The 18,388-nt window shown below is 45.9% G+C and overlaps 1 protein-coding gene and 1 long non-coding RNA gene across 2 annotated transcripts in view; one reads left to right on the top strand and one right to left on the bottom strand.

Moving 5' to 3' along the window:
* LOC144817664 (uncharacterized) overlaps positions 1-10,430 on the bottom strand; it is a 48,349-nt gene extending 37,919 nt beyond the window's left edge. The window contains exon 1 of the mRNA XM_078674394.1: positions 10,297-10,430. Within this exon, the coding sequence (XP_078530520.1) occupies positions 10,297-10,305 (9 nt within the window). The 5' untranslated portion in view covers positions 10,306-10,430. The remainder of the gene's footprint in view (positions 1-10,296) is intronic.
* A 203-nt stretch (positions 10,431-10,633) lies between these two features.
* LOC144819176 (uncharacterized) overlaps positions 10,634-18,388 on the top strand; it is a 704,861-nt gene continuing 697,106 nt past the window's right edge. Inside the window, exon 1 of the long non-coding RNA XR_013607224.1 lies at positions 10,634-10,719. This is a non-coding gene — a long non-coding RNA (uncharacterized LOC144819176). The remainder of the gene's footprint in view (positions 10,720-18,388) is intronic.

Genomic DNA, 18,388 nt, shown 5'->3' with positions numbered 1-18,388 from the left:
CGACTAAATCTGCTTTTAAATTGTAAAAACAATTTTGCACATGTGCATACTGGAATTAGGTAGAAGTAATGCGACTAACTTGCTTTTGGAGAGAAAACTTTACGCATGCGCAAGAGGGACTAACATGTGGTCTTGTGGAACTGCGTGCCTGGCATCTGCTCGCCTGATTTTGGAGGAAGGCTGCTTACATTAATGCTTTTGCCCAGAGTAATAATAATAACTTGGGACAGGGTAGAAGTGGGAGGTGAACAGTGAGAATGATATATTCAAGAAAATAACATCTGTTTTTTGATTCTTTTATCAATAGTGTGCATTTGTACCTGCTTTCACGTATGACAGAGAGAAAATGGCTTTGGACAATGAGTTGTGGATGCTCAGTAGATTCGTACCATGTCCTACTGACCAAAAAGATGAACCGTTGACAAGATTCAAGGACAGAAAATGTGGGAAAGAGAAGACGTGTATGACTCGTCTATTGAGCCTTCATTGGAAATTGATATTTATGAATGTTACAATAATGAATGTAAAGAGTAATGAATGAGCTAAAGGGGAAGGGTTTGCAAAGCAAAGGTACCTTAATAAAAATTAATATGTCAGCATAGCGTGATGAAAACTCCCCTTGTCCTGTCTAACCATATTCTGCATACCACTCATATTTGCTAGCAAATGGTATCGCGAAGATCTCGCCTATTCCTGAGACTTGGAAGGGAGCCGAGATCATCCCCATCTATAACAAGCATTTGCAATGCAATAGGTCTCGCATTCACACGAGTTTGAGCTATTGGCATTGTAAATGACAATACCTTTTATTTAGGTTTTGAGTTTTAGAACATAAATAAAAGGCACTGTCATTTACCCTACTAATAGCTTAAACTCTCGCAAATGAAAGACCAATTGCATTGCAATAAAGAGCCTTCTCGAACGCTTGTTAGATTGTAAATATCAGAGGAAGAGACCGACCTGCGAGGTCTTCAAAGTAGTGATAAATAATGCAGTGAAGATGGTGTAAGCATTGTAAATTACATAGACAAAGTATGAAGTGAAGGTTACATATGATCCAAGCTATAAACACTAACAAAGTGCTCCAACAGCTTTCGCACTGTGATTACACTATTGCTGCTCGGGAGGGAGGGGGCTATTTCCTGCCCATTGCGTAAAGTAATTGCTATCTTTGGCCTAATAAACACTCCAGCTGTAGTAGGGCACTGGTTTCACCTCCTGGTGCAGGGCGGGCTGTGCTTTACGGTAGGCATGGAGGGAGGGCTGGGCTTGGCTGCAGCTCGGCCTCGTACACTGCCCCAGCTATCATTAGCGAGCGAGAAGCCAGAGGTGGTGGTATTGGTAGTGCTTGTATTAGTGGCATTGGTGGTGGTGGAGGTATTGATTGATTGGTGGTGGTTGGGGCATCGGTGGTAGTGGTTATGGTATTGGTGGTGGTATTGATGGCAGTTGCATTGGTGGTGGTGATTGCATTGGTAATGGTATTGGTGGTGTTAATAAAACAGGCCTTACAAAACAACCTGTCCGGTCGCTTAGTGCAGATGACATGTAAAACAGAAGTGCTGTTGTCTGCTTCAGCGCATTAGCACACTATTATGTGCTACCTGGAGTTCACATGACTTAATTCGGTCATAATTTCTAAATCCATTTTACTGAGGGGGCGGGGGGTGTCAGGTGTCAGGGGATGGGGGAGTTAAAACGGAGACAAGAATGCCAGGTTAAAGTGATTGAAAGCGTGCCCTTGTGCGACAAGGGCGGCCGTGCTGCTCAGATAAAAAAAAACACAAACGGTTTCAGCTGAAGCGGCGCATGTCAGGCTTGCAGTAAGAGAAACTTACAGATTAAATAACAGGGCCCATGTAAGAACCAAAGTAAAAGGGCCAGGGGCCATGGGAGGGTACAAATGAAGACAAGGCCGTAATAAGGAGGGACAAACAACCTATTAACTAATCCGAAGGCAGCATTTATGAAAGAAAATGACACAAGCCAATAAAAAAAATATGGGAGGAGAGTGGGCAGGCTTCTCTACCATACTCTACTACAGCAGTCTTGCAGAGCGAGCTGTCGCTAGGCTCAACCTAAAAATGGTCTAATCTCATATGACATTTTTTGGGAGACTGTTTACACACCCTGAACATTTTAGTCTGCCCTATTTTGCTCTCATCATTGGGCAGGAGGACCTGGTGCAGTATTTCAGCAAGGTTGGACGTAATTTTAGGACATCACTAAAAGTGCTAACCTTTCTCTCCGAGACTGGTGTGCATAAAGAAGTTCAGGCGGGGAAAATCTTTGCGACTCAGGTGGAGTGAGACATGCCAGGTTGTGCAGACTTTCCACAGTGCCTCATCTGAATTCATAGGACTCACATCAAAAGAAGCCTTGTGCTACCAGATGCGGTTGAGGGAAGCTTAAAAAACAAAACTTCAAAGAGGGGTTTTAGTATGCACCAACAAAAACGATGCAGTAAGGCAGGTCTTGGAAACTGCACCAGAAATAGATGTAGGATACTGCTGGGTAAGCTTGGTAACTCATCTCAGAAGCAGACTAATGCAACCCAGGACAAGGACCAGGAGGAGAAGCAATTGACAAATTATCTGCATATTTATTTATTTATTTTTTTTGCAGAGTTTTATATAGCGCGAACTAGACCCGAACCGAATCAGGTATCAGAGCGCTTTACATATTTTTCCAGTTACGTTACATTTTTTACATTTTCCAGTTACTTTCATTTTAGGCACGGGGAGATTAAGTGATTTGCCCAGAATCACAGGAGGTTTTGGCGTCGTTACCGAGACTCTAACCCAGATCCCCAGGTCCGAGGCCAACTCCTGTCCCCCTATCTTGCATCTATGCATATCTGCTGGACCAACACCAAAAACTCAAAAGAACTAGCTTACTCAACTTTACACAGAAACTGAGTTTTGCATAATGTCCTATCCTGCATAATGAAAACAGTAATCAAAATTAGTTGGTGATAATGCATTATGGTGGCCCTGATATTTATGTCACCCCAACCCCACCAGCCCCCGTTACAAGGGTGAGGATTACACCCTCTTGATGAAGACGCATGAGCAGTTCTCTAGGACTCAAAGTCTCGATAACAGTCAACAAGCATAAAGAGATACAGGGGACCCAATAGGGCTGTACGCCACCCTGATTAAGATATGGTAGTAAGCAGGAGGGGTTGTGTACCAGATAGTGAACATCACTTGGCCGTGTTCTTAACGGTTAGCCGAGTGCCAGTCCCAGTAGGAGTGGTTTTCCACCTATGGAAAAAATGCAATGCAGGGCAGGTTTCCAATCTGTTATTTGCACTATTCTCTGGAACACAATTCCAGTGTGCAGTACGTGGGGAACTTGGAGGAGGTTCCAAGCTATACAGTCCATTATTGGAACCGGTCCTTAAAAAGGGATTATGTTGGTGGCTACAGGTGGGCTCTTGAATGATCCTTTGAGGGCCAGACTGATGGTGTTATTTAGCCAGCAATAGTTGAAGTTTCAACGCTGCGCTGCCCGATTATACGCTTCCCCTTGAAACGCAAATAGTCTGAACACCACTTGGAGTTACAACCAATGGCGGGGTAGGTTTCAAATTGATCTTGCATGAGGTGTAGGTTTCCCAAATGGCAAGTACCACACAATGGATATACAAGTTCAGAGTGGAATGTACTTCAGGTGTTTTACCAGAACTTAAAAAGTACTCCTCATGAACTGGAAGGGAACATGCTTTAAGTTCTCATCACTAAACAAGTTTGAGTGCATATCAACCAAGCAGGTACCACTTTCCGCCTACTTCCAATCTCTGTGTGGATTCGTTTGAAGATGCAAAAATTCAGGATTTTGCTAGAATCCAAATCCTGATATAATACGAGCTCTAACATAATATGAGGCTATAATCAGCTCTAAGAGAATGACAACACCGTCCTAATTGGTAACTTCGCTCCACAGCGTCAAAGGGACAACACTATTTTCTATTTTTATAGGACAAATAGGATTTAGTGTACTAGCCCCTTTGAGAAGTACCCATTTTATATAATTCAACCACTCCTGTGCAGGAATAAAAAAATGAGGAAGTAAAATGTTAAGAGGTACCGTTGAATAAAGATGCAGTCTGTAGCTGCAGTGGCACTGGTCTTTGAGAAGTAAATGATGTGCTTTGGAGCCTTCCAGGGTAGAATGTCTGGATAAAGCAGGTCTTATTGTTGTGCACCCAAGTGTCTGCTTCTACCCCAGTCCAAGCTTCGATATCAGGTGCCGCTCTGCCCTTCACAAAGAGGTCAACAACTCCATGTCAGTGTTCAACAGTGAGCAGGTTGCAGCAGCTCCCATCTTCAACATCAGGAGGCACAGGAACGATTATTGCTCATGTCCCTCTACCTTTCTCAAGATCTCATTTTTGAACGTCTTATAGAAAAAGTGGGAAAAATTCAGACGATGGACAGAGTGTGGGTCATTTGTTTCTTCTGTACTCCTATAAACAAGGCACTAACATTGAAAGCACAATTCCTGTTTAAACAAATAAATATAACCCTGAAACCTAAAAACAGAGGTGGAAAAAAAGGTCAGATTGTCAATGAATATCTATGAAAAATGTTTTCTTAATCTGGACATATAAACACACACACACACACACACACACACACACACAGTTTGGAGATCCTCTTAACCCTGAAAGAATAATCACTCTAAAGCAGCTGCCAGCACACGGCTTGCTTTCGGTCTGCTCCTTAAAGTAATGGTGCAATTCTAGCAAACACTGCAAGGCTGCCAAACTGGCTGCAATTTCTTGAGGTTTTCTGGGAAGCAACACTAGGCTTTATGCTGCAGTTTTGTTCTGATCCATATTTGACTTATTTGGAGTGAAAACTTACGAAAATGTAACATTTATTTTCATGAGCCATTATGTCGTAATCTGTATTGAATAGTACCAGATGTACGCTTAGAAGCTTACAATTTTTAGACATTCGTGTTCCAGTATCCCTGCACAGCCCGCAATTTTCCGTTTATTCCCTAGCAGTTTCGGCCGATAGCATGTCAGGCTAGCACTTCGATAATATGAGACTCCTTTCATACGATTCTGAGAAGTAGGCAATGCGGATGATCTTGAAGATGGAACAGCGAAGAGGGTGAGCAACTCCAGTACCAAGAATATAGAGTCATGACCTTGATGCCCTGCAAAAGAAGCAGGTTAGCACCTGGGAGGACATTCAGCACAGCCTTGATAATTGGGACCGGTCCAGAAACAGTTTTAAAGTCAGCACCTGGAAGAGAATTTAATTTTCTTTAGAAAGGATAGCGGGCACAATGCAGTCCTGGTTTTCCTGGTGAGGTGTTCCTTTAATGTGAGATGAGCACGGAGGGTGAAGCAAAGTGATTTAGCGCTCTAAAGCATGTAGGGCATGGGGAATGAAGCCTCCCACGTTCGTGTCACAGAAAGGCTTGAATCAAAGTGTTTAGAATTACTGGCTATTAGTAGGAAGTCTGTCCAGTTGAGCTTTAGTTAGAATGCAAAGAAAAAAGAACAAGGTACTTTAAAAAGCGATGCATGTCCGAACATAACTAACACACAATTTTAATAACCATACACAGATTAAGCACAGTATGATAAACACAACCCCAGAACACCTTGCAAATTAATCCCTATCTAGATAATATTATCGGCACCATTGTGAAAGAACTTTTGGCTAACAAATGGTCAAGCACACTGTATACCTCTGCGACACGCTCAAATGTAAAGCACGTATTCATTGACACTATCAACACTTTTATCAAACCAAACAAAGTATAAGCACAACCCTGAAAATTACAAGTAAAATGGAAACTCAATGCCAGTTCATAGAGTATTCATAACCGCCATCTTAAAGCAGGGTACCATCACCTTTTACCAAAACAAACAGATTAAACGTGCAAACCCGAAAACTTCAAGTGCAATGGACACCCAACGTGGCTTATGGAATTAGTTAGCACCATCTTAAAGCTGGTTACCATAGATAACAAAAGACCCCCCGCAAAAAATGATACCATTTTGCTTTACAAAATCAAAATCAAAATAACACAAAGGCGACTAACGCAACCGACAGTTAAGACCAACATCCAACATTTTAATGAACTACATTTTTTAACAAGCAAACAATAAGCAAAAAACAAATCCCCCCGGCCCTCACTTACCTACGGCCACAGAAACGCTGGAACACGCTGTGACGCACACCGCAAGTCGGCCTGGAGCGCGCCTCGGCAGAGACGCGGGAGGACAGGAGCGTGACGCGCGTGAACGTGCACATTGACGTGCCCGCGCGTTCACGGACCTGAGTCGGCTCGTTCACAGGTCTGGAGCTGCTCGTTCACAGCTCACACTCCCTTGGCAGGGAGGAAGGTGACTATAGAACTCGCGGGCGGGAGCGCTTCGCGCTCCAACGCCAGGCGAGCCCTTAAAAGGGGGCATGCTCGGATCCAGGCAACTATAGGCCTATTAGCCTGATCGCATGTATACAGAAAGTTCTGGCAAGACTTTTACTCCAGCGAATTCATGGGTGGATAGATGAACAGGACATACTGTCACGCCTACAGGCAGGCTTTCGTAGCCATACAAGCACCATAGATCAAGTTTTTAGATTTGTCTTAATCTACTGGCGTGTAGTTTTACTTGGGGGGGGGGGGGGGATGCTTTTTGCAGCCTTTGTCGATTTAAAATCGGCTTTTGATCTAGTCCCCCGCCACAAGCTGTGGAATACTCTTCAAAATCAGGATATCCCCAATGAAATTCTGTCCTTATTAATTAGAATGCATGAAAATAATTTTGCACAAGTGCGGTGGAACCAGCAGGGCAGCGTCACTGATAAATTCCATTGCGAGGGGAGTACGCCAAGGATGCGTGCTCGCTCCAACACTCTTTTCGCTATACATCAACGGGGTGATCAGATACTTCGAACATCAACCAACAGATGCCCCAAAGTTGGCAGGAAGACTGATCCCCCTGTTGATGTTTGCGGACGATACCCTGCTGATATCTAAGACACAACAGGGATTAAAGAGGGCTATTGGAGATTTCGAATCATTCTGTGCAGATCATGGTCTTGTAGTTAATACAAGTAAAACAAAATTTATGGTTTTGCATAAACGGCGACACATTAGAGGGAAGGTCACTATGGGCGGGGTTCAGCTTGAACAGACCCAGGTTTTCAAGTACCTCGGAATTAACTTGTCCTATAATTTAGATTGGAAACAACATACTAATGAGTTAGCGACAAAACATGCCCAACTAACCGGAGCCCTTACTAAGGAATTCTTTACATCTCAGACAAAACCTATTAGACCGGTTTTAAAAATCTATAATGCTAAGGTAGGAGCGGCAGTTCTATATGGAGCTGAACTCTGGGGGCCAAGTAATCTTACAAAGTTGACGGTAGCACAGAATAGATTCCTCCGCAACATTACTGGGTTACCAATGTCAACCCCTTTGATACCCTTAAAATATGATCTGGGATCCCATAGCTTTGAGGATATGGCTAGGTATAGATCAGTTGCCTACTGGAGAAGGCTATGGGTAACCCCAGAACTCTCTCAGTATGCCCAAGGCTTTTTAGAGGTTCGTACCCTGGATAAAAGCTGCAAAATAGTCTGGATGAGAGATGCAAAAAGTATATATAGGGCGATGGGATTATCCCACTTGTGGGACGATCCTGTAAGCAATGCATTTCCACCTAAAAAGACACTTCGAGATTTATATTGGAGCATGATTGAGACAAGTGTTTTAGAAATCGTATTGATCGATCCTTTACTTACGATTTTCTATAACTTAAGCATGTACCGGCCCTAGAATTATACTGGGACTGGATTACTGTACCAGGGGACCGGAAAAGGTACCATCAATTGAGGGTGGGGACCTTACCTCTAAACGTCCTAACTGAGAAATGGCACAAGAGCCAAACCTCAAGGTGCCCTTTCTGCTCTGATCATAATGAAAATATTGGACATGTGTTATTTGCTTGCCCTGAATATAGTGTCCCCAGACGATCATGGCTAAAACCGATCTGTGCCCAGCTAGGCATAAGAACTGCAAATGAGGCTGTTAGGGTTTTAAGAACTAATACATCTCAGCCTGTTGTTATAGCCATGTCGAAATTTCTGCACTGGATATGGATTATTCGGTCACGCAAAATGAGTCTGGAGTAATTATGGGATAGCCATCGTCTGCTGCTATTTAAATTTGCACATTATATTAATAAGTTATAAACTGTGTACATTGCATTAGTAACTGTTAACTGTATTTTGGTATTGATGAACTCGTTTTTATATCTGCTTTTATAACTTTTTTTAAAATAGGCTTAACTTAAGAATATGTAAAAATGTAAATAGGACGAGCTAGGGTGTTATTTATTCTATTTCGATTTTAAATTATTTTTTTTTTTTTTGTATGATCGAAATAATTCATTGTGGATCCTGTTCTTTTGTGGGACAGTGGGTGGGGTATCAAAAACAACCTTTTTTTAATTGTAAAATGTCTTTTATGATTGAAAAATATCGAATAAAGACTACTTTGAAATTGAATGTTACAATAATGAATGTAAAGAGTAATGAATGAGCTAAAGGGGAAGGGTTTGCAAAGCAAAGGTACCTTAATAAAAATTAATATGTCAGCATAGCGTGATGAAAACTCCCCTTGTCCTGTCTAACCATATTCTGCATACCACTCATATTTGCAACTATTGAGGGTGGGACATGTAGAAATGAAGACTATAACTAGAGTGACTTTAGAATATGAATTAGCTGAGAGAGGTGAAGCGAGGCTAAGAGGAGTGAAGGCAAACTGAGATTTGAGGGTTGAGAAGTTTTCAGGAGAAGAGAACAGAACAGAGAGCAGACTGGAAAGATTCAGATCCGATTGACAGCCTGATTAGATTCGAAGATTGCGGAAGAACATTGAGGAGGGAGAGAGTGTAAGAGAGGGATGCGCTGTGGTGCCTCGGGGTTTTGATAGAGAAGACTAGTAAGTATCTGTCCGATCTTGATTCTGTCCTATAGTCTGTCTCCTGATTCAGGAGACCCCCACCAGTCCGTTGGCCAGAGGGGTGGTTTTCCAGATTTCGAATAGGTAAATAATATTTTGATTCATAGTTGCCTTATTCTTTGCAAATGTATTTTACCTTGCACCTTTTGTCTCTTCATCTATCCTTATGCGCCGATTCGTTAGATGGGTTTGTGTCACTGATTGTATCGGCTAAATGATAATTCTCTCCCATGTGAAAATTATGATTATGATATTTGCACTGTGAATTTGTATTTAAGAGCGTTCACTTTATGTCTGAAAATTTGAGCTAAAACTTATGTGACCCAGAGTCCATGGTTATTTCACTGAGATCTATGAATTAGTTAGATAACTGTTAATATTATCAACAACTAATTCAACTAACGGTCCAATGGTAAGAGGAAAGAGAGCGGATCAGTGAATGATTTGTTGGCATCAAATGTACTTTAAATCCATTGAGATTACAGGAAATAAGTAATCAATATCTGAGTGAACATAAACTTGACCCAAAGCTGTTACCAGGGTATTTTTGCTGAGAATTTGGGTAAATGTGTGACAAGGGGGCAGCCACAGGGGGGGGGGCAGCGACAGGAGGGGGGGGGCAGAGACAGGGGGGGCAGCCACGGGGGGGGGGCGCAGAGACAGGGGGGGGGGCAGAGACAGGGGGGGGGCAGAGGCAGGGGGGCAGCCACAGGGGGGGGGGCAGAGACAGGGGGGGGGCAGCTACAGGGGGGAGGGGCAGCCACGGGGGGGGGGCAGAGACAGGGGGGGCAGCCACAGGGGGGGGGGCAGCTACGGGGGGGGCAGGGAGGGGCATTCACGGGGGGGGGCAGCCACGGGGGGAGGCAGCTACAGGGGGGGCAGCCACGGGGGGGGGGGCAGAGACAGGGGGGGGGCAGAGACAGGGGGGGGGCAGAGACAGGGGGGGGGCAGAGACAGGGGGGGGGCAGAGACAGGGGGGGGGCAGAGACAGGGGGGGGCAGAGACAGGGGGGGGGCAGAGACAGGGGGGGGGCAGAGACAGGGGGGGGGGCAGCGGTTATAAAAACCAAACATCGCATCTCGAATACCAGGCCCGCCGCCGGCTCTAACACTGCATCTGGTCTTTGCCCTCGCCGCCCCGGCGCTCTCTCTCGGCTCCTTCTATTATTTCTTCTTGTCGGCTTTAAAGCTCTGGACGCCCTCGGAGGGGTGACAGGGGTCCACATCACCCGCCAGGCTCCTGGAGGAGAGCTCGGGTCCCCCCACCCGCCCCTGCCAGGGGGCTCCTACCTGCGCCATGCTGCTGCTGGCCGTGTGACCCTCGGCAGCGGTCACTCCCCGGGATGCTGCGGGCCCCGCCGGCGCTCTCTGTGGCCCCCGGGGGGGGGGCGGGGGCTGCGGCCTCACACGGGGCCCGGGGGGGGGATCTCCTCTCCGGCGGCACAACACACACGGCCGCCAGCACCCACTTCCGGCTCTGTGCAGCCAATCAGCGCGAGGAAGCACAAAGAGCGGCTGCGCATGCGCCTCGGTGGCGCTGGGAACACAGAGGACGGACTGCGCCGTGACGCTCTGCCGTTGGGTGAGAGCGGCTGGCGGCGGCGCACGCGCGGCGTGACGCAGTGATCACGTGCCGTGACGTGGGTGAGCGCGGGTACGGCCGCGCGCCTCGTGTGAGGAGAGGCCGCGGGGAACGGCGGTTTCATGTCATCGGTATTTATTATTAGATTTATGTTGACTCATTATTAATGTTATTTAAGAAAAAATAAAATAATGTAATTAATGTGTGTTGGTTTAACCCCTCCGCTGCCCAGCACTCTCCCACCTGTTCTAGTTAAAATTATTAGAAAATGTTAAAATGTATAAATAATAAATATAATGTAAAAATATATGTAACATACTGTAGTATGCTTGTAGGAACGAATAAAGGAAGTAATCCGAGGTGTAGAGATATAAATGCAGGTTTTATTTCCAGAGTAAATAACCCACGACCAGCAATGATGAACAACAGGCTCGTAATGACCGTGACATAGAAAACATAGCATTCTAAGAACATTCATAAGAACACTCATGTAAGATTCCTTAAAGCAAACAAGTATAATAAATACAATACATACACACATACATATATAAAATGTAATATCTATTTTTATTTAATAATAATTAATAAATATTTTTGCTATAAATTATAAAATGTTACAAATATATTTAAAAAAAAATACATATACATACACCTGTAACATAAAATACAAATATATATATAATAATATATATATAATAATATATATATATATATATATATATATATATATATATTAATTAAAAAAATATTTATACATTTTTAAAACTACAGTTTTTACACTGCATTGACTGCAACAGTAGAGAATGTTCACAGCGATAGGGAACGGTCCAGAGATCCTGGTTCTTTATGGAATTGCTTCTTAAGTAGGTTAGGGATGGAGGAACTGTACTTGAGGCTCTGGACCTTACATAGTATATAGTGGGGGTTGAGCATTCCTTCCAGAAGGTAGACAAATTCAGTCATTAGTATAATTCATTTATATAAAGAAGAACGATTGTCATGTGTTGTATTGTTAAATGAGTGTTGGACTTGGCCTTTCCCCCAAAATTTTTCGCTTTTGACCCCCTTATCTAGATTGTCTCCCCCATGGGATTAAACCTGTATAGGCCATGAGTGGTGTGAGACACCTTGTTGAAAATGTAATTACCTGAAATAATGTGAGCACTTGTAAAATCCCCCATTTTAAAACTGCACCTGACTGAAATGTATTGTTTTTAAAATGGATGCCATGGTCCTGGGTTTTGCTACTGGACTGACATAGGTCAGCGGTCTAGATAATATTACCCAGCTACCCCAAGCTTTTGGAGGGAAAGCCTGGCACCCAGGGTGCTCACCCCCTCCCCTAGAACCAGTTTAGGCTAGATGTGCCAACATTCTAGAAGGTCCTGGCACTGCCTGGGAGGAGGGTATAAATAGGGAGAAGTGTCACCAGAGAGTCAGTCAGCGCTGGGACAAGGTGGAGAGGGGACCTGCTGTGAGGTGCTATCGCCACATGGGCCTGTGAGCTGGGCCCTGCACCCCTATAAACCCCCCCCGCTGCTGTCCCCATGGGCCCCTGACAAGGGAGGGCCCCTACCCAGGTCACTGATGCTGTTTGGACCGGGAACCCCGCCAGCACTGCATGAAGAAGCGCCCAGGAGGTGAGGAATGTGCCCCTGAGGAACTGCTGTGGGACTGTCTGCCCCTTTGAAGCACCATGGGGAAGATCGTGCCCCCAAAGGAAATGCTGCTGGCTGAGGTGCTGTGAGGCCCTGTGAAAGCGCTGGGCCCTGGGACTGTTGTGGCCCCCTAGTGCTGTGAAGCCTATCTGACAAGCGCTATAACTGCGAAGCGCTGAGGAAGTGCTAGATTCCTGCCCCCCTGCGTAGTCTGAGGGAGGAGTAGTGCGCTGTGAATAGCGCCGTTTTCGCTATTTTCTGAGGAGACTGGCAGCCTGTGAATAGCGCTGTTGTGGAGGCGCGCTTTGGCCGATATAAATAATTAATTAAGAAGGGAGCCTACCCCTTGTCGCAGCTGGAGATCACCGTCGCAGCCCGGGTGTTGAGGAGACTGTGAGAGGACTTTATGACAAGAAAGGGAGCCTACCCCTCGTCCTGTCCTCGCGCTGTGTGGAGAAGCGCCGGAAATCACCGCCGCGGCCCGGCGCTGCCTTGAGGAGATTTCCCCCCTTTGCTGGGGGGTGCAACGTTGCGGCAGCCCCCGATGCCAGGAGGGGGCAGCCGAAGTGCAGGGAGTGCCGCGCTAGGCCCTGAGGCCGTCAGGTTCCCCCATCACATGACGGGGGCTCGGCCGCGTCATCGGCCCGCCCCCGCCGCGCACTGATTGGCCTGCGCGGCCGTGACCTTTGAAGGCCGCGCAGGGATTGGAGGACGGCCGGGAAGGCCAGGAGAAGGGGAATCGAAGCCCCGGGTCCCCGTGAGATAGGAGGGGGACCCGGGTGAAGCTCCGTTGCGGGGCCCCCGTGCCAAGGAGGGAGCCCCGAGAGAAGCGACCGGAGCGGGAGGCCACCCCGCCGGTCTGTGCCCCCACGCGAGGGGCCGGTGGAGGAGGCGGGGCCGGGGCACACTGTCGGTGCCGGCCCGCCAGCGCGAGAAGAGCGTCGCAGAGCCCTGGGTCCCCGTGAGGGAGGGGGACCCAGGTGAAGTGCTGGCGCGGGGCCCCCGTGGTCAATGGGGAGCCCCGAATTGGAGCGACCGGAGCGGGAGGCCACCCCGCCGGTCTGCGGCCCTGAGTGAGGGGCTGGTGAGAAAGGCGGGGCCGGGGCACATTGTCGGTGCCAGCCCCGCCCCCCCCAACGAAGCCGGCTGAAGGAGCAGAATGCCTGTGGGGCTCCCACGCGAACGAGGGAGCCCCGATTGCGCTGCAGGAGCCGTGTGACGTGGGAGGAAAGCCAGGCAGGCTTCCCCCACGGGTGCCCAGACACCGTGTTGAAGCCCCAGGCCCCTGTGAGAGAAGGAGGCCCGGGTGAGGCGAGTGTGGCCGTCCAGAGGCCGTCTTGGAACCCCTGGGCCCCGGGTGACGCCGCGGAAAGGGGGGCCTCGAGGCACATTGTCGGTGCCTGGTCCCCCCCCTGCAGAGGAGACCCCAAAGGACGCCCCGCAGAACCTATTGAGCCCGGTGAGTGGGGCCTACGCTTAACGTTGTGGGGGACAGAAAGGGCAACGGGGTACATTGCCGGTGCCCGCCCCGGGGACTGTGTTGCCTTATCAGGTGCCCAAATGACAGGGGGCACCTGCGACTTGGGCTCCAGATTTATTGAACTGCCCTTCTAGACAACTCAGGAGCAAGCCGGTTGTCCTTATTGCATAGTCTGGGGTAGAGAGTTTTATTCTCCCTTAGTGCAAATATAGGTCCCTGCTGTACGGGTTGCCCTGAGGTCCCCAGTTATTAAGGAACCCTGGGGAAGGAAATGTCTAAGGGAGTCCAGAAGTAAGGAGGGTTGACTGCTGTGTACACCCTGATGTTGATACCCCTTAGTTGATGGTAAAGGGAGCCTAGTTGAGTCCTGACAAGTGTTCCTGATCTAGGAGGAGGGCCCCTACCTGATATCTATGCTGGGCGATGTATGTTCCGCCTAGGTTGGTCAACGGGTTGGCCTGATGTTATTCCCGGCCCTTGTTATGTACCAGATTGATGGGCCAGATAGGCTGATTTATTGCAGGTGTTCCTGCCCATGTTATGCCGTGATGCCCTAATGTTTTCTTTCCCTAACAGGGTTTGGGTTGGTGTTAATGTGCATGATGGTTAACTATGCTAATGTAGAACTTTTGCAATTACAGCCTTCCCTGTAGGATGAGAGTCTGAGTTGGCCCCGCCAGATTGGCCCCAGACCTAATGACATTTTTATTCCATCCTTTTTCTCTTTCAGCATGGACTACTTCCTATGTACATAATTTTCCCCCTTTATTTACTTGGCTCTGGCGCCATTGGGCGTCTTGTGTGACACTACTGTTTTGCATTCTTTTGCCTTGCAGGTTGGAAACCCTACTAAACGACGTATCTTTTTCCAACTCAAACTGGTGTCCTGCCTCTTCTGTGGTGTGATTGGTGTGTCGTCTGTGGGTACTGCGTGAATGCTTCACATGTCCTCGAAGTTGGCCTGCCCGCTTGATGCCATGCTACCCCCTTTGGAGACTTGGGCAACCCCCATTTCCAACAATGAGGTTACTTTATTGACATCAACATCTTTTTGTGCCATAGAGCAGTTTCTTTGCTCCTCTATGAGCACACCAGCCGACACGTGTTTCGCCCTTCGTGGTCAATCAGACACGGGCTTTCTCAAGGTTGTGAGAGAAGATGCAGTAAACACAACATGAGTATAGGAGCTAATGTGGAATCCAAGAGAGTAAGACACCAGGAAGAGCACTGTGTGGAGATTTTATTTTTGTTTTCTTTTATTATAAAGTGCCTTTAGAAAAGGAGTGATAGTGAAATAGTTAACGTGTAATTAATGCACGCGTGCTTGGTGGTCCAAAAGAACTACCAGTGTTGAGTGAAGCGAGCAGATATAACAATCGGGGAGGGAGGTAATCTTGGTCAGTTTAGTAAAGGGAAATAACGTGATCCGAAACTAAGATTACATTGAATTAGGTGCTGGCAAGAGCTTCTTTCCAAACGTTATTATTAGTCATAAGAGCAATTTGGAGGCTTTTTATGACGTTGAGAACATGCTGCTAGTATGGGTTTCATGCTTTTAAACCCAAAGGTATTTTTTGTCGAGCAAGAGTTATTACTATTAGGTAGGTGAGCACATGCTTATTGCTGTCGTGACATTGAATACAAAATTGAATTATACACTACTACAGTACCTAGTAGGACAATTCACAAGTCATTAGTGCAATCATTAAGGGTATAATCCAACGATCTTCAAAACAATGTATAAGCAGCTGAAACCTAAGGAAGATTAAGTTAAGTTTTTTTACTGTGGTGAAGAAATATTTTTTTCAAAGCCTGGAATAAAGCAGGTATGGCAACAATAGTAGGCAAAGAAGAGGCTTGCTGGTTCGCGATAAGGGGCAGTTATGCAGTTAATCCAATACGTAAAAGTGTACGTTATACTATGCGCGCCTCTCAATGCGGGCGGCATGTAGCATACTTAAATGAAGTTTTCTAACAGTCTGGTACTTCTCTAAGGCATTCTTGTAGTCTTGTAAGAAAGCAAGGCATATCCACCTTTTACTAGAAGAGAAGGCTCTAGCAATCAGAAAGGGAGGTGGTATTTAGTGATGGGTAGAGTTAGAGCAGAAAGACCGCTGACACTATGACAAGGAACAGGACAGCCTAAATGCTATGGCCAGGTACTGAGAGTAATTTAAATAGGTAAAAGCGGTACATTAGTGAATTAGACATAACAGCTGGTATCCACTTACTATTAGTAGCAGCAAAGTCGTCTCAGGGTATTCCTACATATCATGCGAACCGACGGAGTATTGGCGTTCATGTCCGCCACCATCTTTAAATACTCAGAATATTTGTAAGTAATCCGGAAGTGGTAGGTATGTTACACAGCCGCCATTAGTAAAAAGTATAGAGGGTATGTGCTTAAACTAGATCAAATGTAGTTCTAATTATTCAACCGACAAATGTGTGTTTACGTGTCCAAAGTCCCTGTGGTAGAAGGATGGTGTGAGTTACAATGCATGCATTTAAATACCGACGACAGGAGTTAAAAGACCGAAACAGGCAACAGAAAAAATGAGCCACTATGTTTGTATGGGACAAGTCCCATAGGAAGTAAAAAATACTGAGAGGAGTGAGCTCCCTTGGGTCATATGGCGATGTGTGAATTAGGCAACACCATCTTGAAGTGGGGCACAATATTTGATTAGCTTATTAGGTAACGGAAGAATCGAAACTCGTCTGAGAAGGAACGTAAAAATCTCTGGCTAGAATAATAGGACTAGGTTATGATGAGTGGTGCAGTATTTTTTCAAAAACAAACAGGGAGCAAAGCAGCAAACACTCCCAGTAGATAAACAAGCAATTACAGATCTACTACTCAGGACATATATGATCATGATGGATAGGTAAAGAGATGTATCCAAACCGCATATGTACATGTTAAGCCCATATGGGCGTTAAGGGTTGAATTCACTTTTCTATGTGATAGGACTGAGAAGGACAAAGTGAGAGTATGGAGTCGAAAATAGTGTTGGATTTTTAAACAGTAAGGTATATGCTCAGTTAGCCACCTACAACTAGTGGAGGATCATAGGGTGCTGTCCCACAATCAAAGTAGAGATGTTATTACATATAATTAAAAAAAAAAGTTTTTTTGAATTGCAGAGAAAACTGGATGGATTTAACATGTGATGACTACAGCCATTGATGCCACTCATATTTCTTTTTCAGTCCCTTTTCCACTGTTTCCAGCCAGATGATGAGGTCATTTTCCTCCTTGCGCAGTAGATGTTCCAGATTTCCGCCTCGTTTGTGTTGTTTCAGTTTTTTAAGGCCAGTAAAGGAGAAAGTCAGTTGATACAGATGATGTGTTTCAAAATGCTCCACTAATGGTTGTCTGATGTCTGTTTTATGGATGTTACGATAATGTTCTTGAACTCAGACTTGGAGTGGTCGAATTTTACTGCCAATGTAATACTGTTCACAGGGGCAAGGGATACGGTAAATCACATTAGTGCTTTCACAGTTAATGAAGTCATTAATTTTGTAGGAGTTGAGGTTCCGTGACAATTCGAAATCCGTGTTTTCGACGTTGTCGTAAACCTATAATTTCGGTACCAGTGAACCGTAAATGATCCATATAGTATACCCTGGTGTTTTCGCTATGCTATGAGCAAGAACACTCATGTTACAAGCACATTTCCGATACATCATGGCATCCATTTTAGAATACAGCATCCATCTTGTATTCTTGCCCTCACATAGTCAATGAGCAAACAGTGACCTCCGATCAATTCATTTCGCTAAAGGACACGTAGGCTTTAGCCGGCGATTCACCTTGTGAATTACACGTACACCCTAGTTCAGAAACGCTGTGGCCGCATGACTCGGCAGAAGCTGCCCCCTCTGCCTGAGGCCAGTCCTGCTATACTGGTTCTCGTGCTCGTTGGACTGATCATGATTAGGCGGCCGAAAACGGCAGCCGTGCCCATTTACGACCCACAAACATCTCTTATCCTGTTTTTCTATCTTCTACACCTGGCTCTGCTCCTTTCCTTCTGGGCCTTTATTAGGGGGAGGTAACGAAATTTACGATGAGGCGGTCCGGCTCCTGAATGAGAAGATGACATGAGATTTTGATCGAACAGTGGGTACCCCTCATTCGTAATGTTTGACATCAGATATTCGTGGACAGTTCCTGTTTAACGCCAAATATTTATTGTTTAGGATACAAAGTTTAAGAAATGTACGAGTATGTGAAGAATGTTGCCTACAGCTAGAAATTGTGTATTTAAGGAACAACCCACCTGGTACAAATCGAACAGGCTCCTAGAATCTGCCCGTGTGTAGTTTCTGTGAGTTCTGTATCCCTGCAGTAATAAACCTTTGGTCTTTGACGCCACCATCGAGAAGCCCGTGTTTCTGTTTTATTTGTGCACCAAGACAGGTAGAACTCAGGGGTCTTCGGTTGTTATCCCTGACACCTCTGGACCGTAATTTAGTCCAGAACTCCAGAGTGGCCGTTTACTGTGACAGCCTTGATTCTGGATTTACCCAGTTTGCAGATTGAACAATTGGAGCAGGTGTAAAAGCCCTTTGGTTGTGCAAAAAGGTGGAAGGCTCATGTTTCATTTCCAGAAAGGATGGACATTGAGTTTCTCCTAGGTTTTTGCTTCTCAA

This window comes from Lissotriton helveticus, chromosome 2_1 (assembly GCF_964261635.1).
Source record: "Lissotriton helveticus chromosome 2_1, aLisHel1.1, whole genome shotgun sequence".
Classification (NCBI taxonomy): Eukaryota; Metazoa; Chordata; class Amphibia; order Caudata; family Salamandridae; genus Lissotriton; species Lissotriton helveticus.
This window is presented reverse-complemented; position numbering and strand designations above follow the sequence as displayed.